The sequence below is a fragment of the Nerophis lumbriciformis genome, linkage group LG28, assembly GCF_033978685.3.
Source record: "Nerophis lumbriciformis linkage group LG28, RoL_Nlum_v2.1, whole genome shotgun sequence".
Lineage (NCBI taxonomy): Eukaryota > Metazoa > Chordata > Actinopteri > Syngnathiformes > Syngnathidae > Nerophis > Nerophis lumbriciformis.
The window spans coordinates 21,545,416-21,552,782 of record NC_084575.2 but is presented as its reverse complement, the minus strand read 5'-3'; the positions used below and the strand labels follow the sequence as shown (position 1 = coordinate 21,552,782).

At 37.8% G+C, this 7,367-nt stretch overlaps 1 protein-coding gene across 3 annotated transcripts in view; it reads right to left on the bottom strand.

The window, feature by feature from the left end:
• Positions 1-1,065: 1,065 nt before the first annotated feature.
• The window catches only part of arhgap46a (Rho GTPase activating protein 46a), an 84,631-nt gene continuing 78,329 nt past the window's right edge, over positions 1,066-7,367 (bottom strand). For all 3 annotated transcript variants that reach the window (XM_061923858.2, XM_061923860.2, XM_072916594.1), the window contains one exon: positions 1,066-2,149. In XM_061923858.2, coding sequence (XP_061779842.2) covers positions 1,955-2,149 — 195 coding nt within the window. In that variant the 3' untranslated portion in view covers positions 1,066-1,954. The remainder of the gene's footprint in view (positions 2,150-7,367) is intronic.

Below are 7,367 nucleotides of genomic sequence, written 5' to 3'. Positions count from 1 at the left end.
AGCTCTTTGGTCTTGGCCATAGTGGAGTTTGGAGTCTGACTGTTTGAGGCTGTGGACAGGTGTCTTTTATACAGATAACGAGTTCAAACAGGTGCCATTAAGACAGGTAACAAGTGGAGGACAGAAGAGCTTCTTAAAGAAGAAGTTACAGGTCTGTGAGAGCGAGAGATCTTCCTTGTTTGAAGTGACCAAATACTTATTTTCCACCATAATTTACAAATAAATTCTTTAAAATTCCTACAATGTGAATTCCTGGATTTTTTTTTCACATTCTGTCTCTCACAGTTGAAGTGTACCTATGATGAAAATTACAGACCTCTGTCATCATTTTAAGTGGGAGAACTTGCACAATCGTGGCTGACTAAATACTTTTTTGCCCCACTGTATATATATATGAATATATATACATATTTATATATATATATATATACACATACATACATATACATATACACATACATATATATATACACATACATACCGTATTTTTCGGACTATAAGTCAGTTTTTTTCATAGTTTGGCCGGCCGGGTGTGCGACTTATACTCAGGAGCGACTTATGTGTGAAATTATTAACACATTATCGTAAAATATCAAATAATATCATTTAGCTCATTCACGTAAGAGACTAGACGTATAAGATTTCACCGGATTTAGCGATTAGGAGTGACAGATTGTTTGGTAAACGTATAGCATGTTCTATATGTTATAGTTATTTGAATGACTCTTACCATAATATGTTACGTTAACATACCAGGCACGTTCTCAGTTGGTTATTTATGCCTCATATAAAGTACACTTATTCAGCCTGTTGTTCACTATTCTTTATTTATTTTAAATCACCTTTAAAATGTCTATTCTTGGTGTTGGGTTTTAGCAAATACATTTCCCCAGCGACTTATACTCCAGTGCGACTTATGTTTTTTTTCCTTCTTTATTATGCATTTTCGGCCGGTGCGACTTATACTCCGAAAAATACGGTATATATATATATATAAATAAAACTGTTGTAAGGTTCAATGGTGTTGATCCATATTCCCAACTACTGTTATAAAAACAGACAATCTAGAATTGAACAAAGCTTTATTTATTGACAATTGCTCCATTCATACAAGGTACACACACGGTGAGTGGTTTGAGTCAGTCCTATGTCCAAAAGGCAGGTGTTTACAGCAGAACAAAAACAACAAAATGACAAAAACAATTGCTTTTTGAAGCCACTCTCCCCCCTTATCCTTCATTTGAATACACCTGCAGTGTTAATACTATTTACAGTCTGTATTTACAATGGGGAAAAAAAATCAGAGAGGACTCGCTAACCTTCATCTACATTCTCAGTTGACACATTTTTTTTTTAATACAGTTACCACTTCCCGCACCCCAATTTTTTTAATTTTTTTTATAAGAAGACCTGAGCCACAAAACAAAGACCACAAAGAATATAGCACACAAATCCAACTCAAACAAATAATTGTAAGCTCCCACGTCACAAAGACACAATGCTGTAAATACACACATCTGTCCAACAAAATCAAAGCGCTTACAAATGTGTTTTGTTAAGAAAATCCGCAATATAAATAGCTTTCTTTGTATTTTCCCTTGTATGCGCTCTGAAATGTACATACACTCTGCTCAAAATCTTGCACAATAAAAGACCAGTGATCGGATGAACTACTTCGGAGCAACAAATGCATATTATTATTAAGACATCTGTATAGATGTTTTTCTCTTCATAATACTTCTATATGCTGCATGAGTTTCACTTTGTAGAGCTTAGTATGACCTGCCTACTTAGGGTAAGAAATATATATTGTATATTTTAGTGTCATTTGACGAGTTGTTTTCCTTTTACTCTCCAAGCCAGTTGTCACGTCAAGAAGAGTTTCCAGTGTTTACCGTACATAGCGACACTGAGTCTGCATGACTGCGCAGGGAGGAAGGAGTGATGTGGGTGTCTACACCACCCCTTCCACGAAAGTGGTGTCCAGGTGAACTATAAGCATTCTCAGGAAGGACATCTCTTTGCGTGTATTCTCAAAGATAATCCGCGGGTCGTCCGACTGGCACCGGAGACAGTTTGGGGCCATCACCATCGCCAGATTGTTCACGTCCATTTTGGTTATAGCCACGTTAGAAGGTTGAGCAAACACCTGTAATGATGCCAGAAAGAAAACAATGAGACGACTAAGATCATATATAGAGATGTCCGATAATATCGGCCGATAAATGCTTTAAAATGTAATATCGGAAATTATCGGTATCGGTTTCAAAAAGTAAAATTTATGACTTTTTAAAACGCCGCTGTGTACACGGACGTAGGGAGAAGTACAGAGCGCCAATAAACCTTAAAGGCACTGCCTTTGCGTGGCGGTCCAGTCACATAATATCTGCGGCTTTTTCACACACAAAAGTGAATGCCATTCATACTTGGTCAACAGCCATACAGGTCACACTGAGGGTGGCCGTATAAACAACTTTAACACTGTTACAAATATGCGCCACACTGTGAACCCACACCAAACAAGAAGGACAAACACATTTCGGGAGAACATCCGCACCGTAACACAACATAAACACAACAGAACAAATACCCAGAACCCCTTGCAGCACTAACTCTTCCGGGACGCTACAATATACACCCCCCCCCAACCTCAACCTCCTCATGCTCTCTCAGGGAGAGCATGTCCCAAATTCCAAGCTGCTGTTTTGAGGCATGTTAAAAAAAATAATGCACTTTGTGACTTCAATAATAAATATGGCAGTGCCATGTTGGCATTTAATTTTCCCATAACTTGACTTGATTTATTTTGGAAAACATTGTTACATTGTTTAATGCATCCAGCGGGGCATCACAACACAATTAGGCATAATAATGTGTTAATTGCACGATTGTATATATCGGTTGATATCGGAATCTGTAATTAAGAGTTGGACAATATCGGAATATCGGCAAAAAAGCCATTATCGGACATCTCTAATCATATATTCTAATTTAGCTGTTCTTAACCATTTTTTTTTGCTGCTAAGCTGAATGCTCCGGTGAATTTCCATATTAAATTGCATTTAGCTAAAATAGTGCATGTGCCTGCTTTCCACTAAGTTTTATGGAAATTAGTTATTACTTTTTTATTATTATTTATTTTATCGTGCATCTAACCGGCTCTTTAATAGCTCCCTGGAGCATTTTTAAAATAGAATTGAAAATGGAAAAATATCGAGGGAAATAATTTTTTTGTTTTAGTATGTTTTTTTTTAAGACAAACATGACACAAACCTTCCCAATTGTTAGAAAGCCCACTGTTTAATATGTTTGTGTGTATGCTTCACTGATGACACTATTTGGTGAACATCGTTTTGTTAATTTCGGCGGTTCTTGAACTCACCATAGTGTGGACTGTGACGCAACAGTTTGTTTACATGTACAATCTTACACTCCTTTGTCTCATTTTGTCCACCAAACAAGGCTATTATAGCTAATATAGACACTTTCGTCATGTGTTGCCTTCATTATAAGACTTATATACTTCTTTTTATTCTTTGCGGCTCCAGACAGATTAGTTTTTTGTATTTTTGGTCCAATACGGCTCTTTCAACGTTGTTGGTTGTCGACCCCTGTGCTAACAACCAAACCACCTTTGCGCTGGCCTGAGATGAAAAGAAGTTTTATCAAGTTCAAACAACATTGTAAATGTCTAACACACCTTGTTTGAGTGCAGCAAAGCATCTCCACGCCCGTTCAGACTGGCTGACTGATGTCGGCACAAGCGGTTGTAGCCACAGCCAAAATATAAACAGAAATGAATCATTGCTTGTACATTTATTTATGACTTTGCTAGAGGAGGAGTGCCCAACAATGATTTTTACCATGCAACACCACGAGTGAGGAATTTAGCCTCATACCGGCAATAATGAATTATAAGCTAGTAGAGATTGTCACAGTTATGTGCCCAATTCAGTGAGCATACAACTCTGCATCTTTTATGTACATTTGTAACCTCAAAACCTCCAAAAAGGTCATTTTCTGCAGATTCCCACCATCTCTCCGTGTTAATATCTCTCCTAGATATTTCTTCCCATTGCTTTCAAACTTTACCTTTTCAGTGTAGGAGGTAGTTTTGTCCCGATACCAAACCAAAATGTATTTCGATAATTTTTGGTACTTTGATACTTTTCTAAATAAAAGGGACCACAAAAAATTGGCATTATTGGCTTTATTTTAACAAAAAATCTTAGGGTACATTAAACATATTTTTATTATTGCAAGTTTGTCCTTAAATTAAATTGTCAACATACTAGACAACTTGTCTTTTATTAGTAAGTAAACAAACAAAGGCTCCTAATTAGTCTGCAGTAACATATTATGTCATTTTCCATTCTATTATTTTGTCAACATTATTAAGGACAAGCGGTAGAAAATGTATTATTAATGTACTTGTTCATTTAATGTTAATATCTGCTTACTTTCTCTTTTAACATGTTCTATCTACACCATACTTGCCAACCTTGAGACCTCCGATTTCGGGAGGTGGGGGGGCGTGGTCGGGGGTGGGGCGGGGGGCGTGGTTTGGGGCGTGGTTAAGAGGGGAGGAGTATATTTACAGCTAGAATTCACCAAGTATATTCATTCATATATATATATATATATATATATATATATATATATATATATATATATATATATATATATATATACACATATATATATATATATATATATATGTATATGTGTGTATATGTATGTATGTATGAAATACTTGACTTTCAGTGAATTCTAGCTATATATATATATATTTATTTATTTTATTATATATATAAATAAAAGAAATACTTTTTTGAATTTCAGTGTTCATTTATTTACACATATACACACACATAACACTCATCTACTCATTGTTGTACTTGAAAGTACAATGCAATACAATTCCGGGGCAATGGCACCTATCAAATACACAGTAATGAAAACACAGTTGTTCTACTAACTGTACTTTGTGTTATGAGAGTAGAGTATGTGTGCGTGTGGCCCTTTAATAGGTGACAGCATGTGAGGTAAGTGACGTCAGTGAGTGTGTGGGCGAGAGAAGAGAGGGAGCGCTAGCGAGTGCGGGGAGGGACTAGTTGGTTTTGTGTTGGATTGGCTGTGTGCAAGCAATCAATAAAGCAAGATTTGCAACTAATCGCTGGACTCATCATTCACCCTAAAGTCGTCCGCTGTGGAGACCCACTGCCGGGTAAGGTGAAAGGTGTTGCCCCGATCATACATCGGCCCTGGAGAAGTGTCTCCCCTGCGCTCTTAGACTATGGTCTCGTTCTTCTGCTTCGTCTCCTTGTGTGCGCACACTGGACTCAGGTCCGCATGGAGCTGGAGGGGGCGTGGCCTCCAGCTCCGGCTGAATTCCGGGAGATTTTCGGGAGAAAATTTCTTCCGGGAGGTATTCGGGAGAGGCGCTGAATTTCGGGAGTCTCCCGGAAAATCCGTGAGGGTTGGCAAGTATGATCTACACTTCTGTTAAAATGTAATAATCACTTATTCTTCTCCTGTTTGGTACTTCACATTAGTTTTGGATGATACCACAAATTTAGGTATCAATCCGATACCAAGTCGTTACAGGATCATACATTGGTCATATTCAAAGTCCTGGGACATATTTCCTGAGTTTATAAACATAATATAAATAAAACAATTAAAAAAAGATGATTTTGTGATGCTAAAAAATATCGACGTAATCATAGTAATATCGACAAGATACGCTACTGTACTTGGTATCATTACAGTGGATGTTAGGTGTAGATCCACCCATGGCGTTTGTTTACATTTTGACGCCGGTGAGCTACAGTATGTAGTGAAGCATGTTTAGCTATTCCTCGTCCTGCAGGGATGATACTTGTAAGAAACTTATTTTATTTGTCGCCAAGGAAGCGAAGATTAGTGACTTAGAAGTAGCTACAAAAATGCAGACTGCGGGTGGACTTGTCTTGTCTAGCCATGTCTTAAAGCACCTCTTCCTGAGGGCGTTTCAGTGTTATAACTTTACCTTTATCTTTAGTTTTTAAGCCAAAATGCGTCCGTTCCCCTTTTTCTGTCTACACACTGTCTGTTTGTAAGTACTCTGTGATTGTGCGCTGCCGAACATGCTCCTCTGCTCGTAAACCAGCAATGTCACGACGTGACGACGAGAGGGGTGAGGGCGGATAGTACCAAATATGATTCATTAATATTGCGGTACTATACTAATACCGGTATACCGTACAACCCTAATAGCAGGTGGTCAAAGCATAGTGACCAAGATTATCCTTTTCTATAGCGAGTCTAAAAGTCACAACTTCAAACGCAACTAGTTAGCCTGTAATTAAATAAAAAAATCTATAGATTTTACTGTTGAAAAAACTGGCAGCTCAGTCACCAGAACTTTACCATAAAGTTTACGCTTTTTAGTTTTTTTTACACCAAATAACTAAGTTGAAAAACTGTACAACTGTTTTATGTTCAATTCTGGTGACTGAGCTGCCAGTTTTTAACCATAAAATCAAATGGCCATTTTTTTAGAGTGCATTATTATAAACAAAAACAAACAAACAGTACAACCGTTATTTTTGTTGCAAAATTATGGCGGCTGAGCTGCTACTTTTTTTTCTCTTTTTTTTTTTACCGTAAAATCTATGTTCTATGTTTTTACAGTGCATTACTGTAAATGGAAAAATGGTGTGAGTCTATCTGTGTTGGCCCTGTGATGAGGTGGCGACTTGTCCAGGGTGTACCCCGCCTTCCGCCCGATTGTAGCTGAGATAGGCCCCAGCGCCCCCCCGCGACCCCGAAGGGATTAAGCGGTAGAAAATGGATGGACGGATGGGTACCACTTATGATTTTACGGTAAATTTCTGGCGACTGCAAGGTTTTTAAGAATAAAATCTGACTTTTTTACAGTGCAGGAATGCCATCAATGATTGTGCAGCTTGAAAGAGGTCAGTGTGACTATGGATTACATTTGATAGCCACCCTTTGGTGGGCCGGTCCAAATGACACAATGGGCCAAATATGGTTAGAAACATAAGGAGAATAAATGTTTAAAAAAGGGGTCCCAAACTACGGCCAGCGGGCCACATCTGTGACATATCAAGTAAAAAAATAAAAATAAAGATGTAGATACCCATCTGCTGTACATATTTACTTTAAAAAAAGAGAAAAAAGAGAAGTGTGGGATACCTCTTGTGGCCTTATTTGTCTAGTATTGCCTGTGATTCAGGGGTTGGCCTACAGGGGGCAGTGTTGGCTAGTTAGAGCTGTTAGTTAGAGCTTTAGACAAATGACAGCTCTACTAAATGAAGTCGGAGAAAAAATAAAAATTCCGAAGTGTGGGATTATTTCGATTT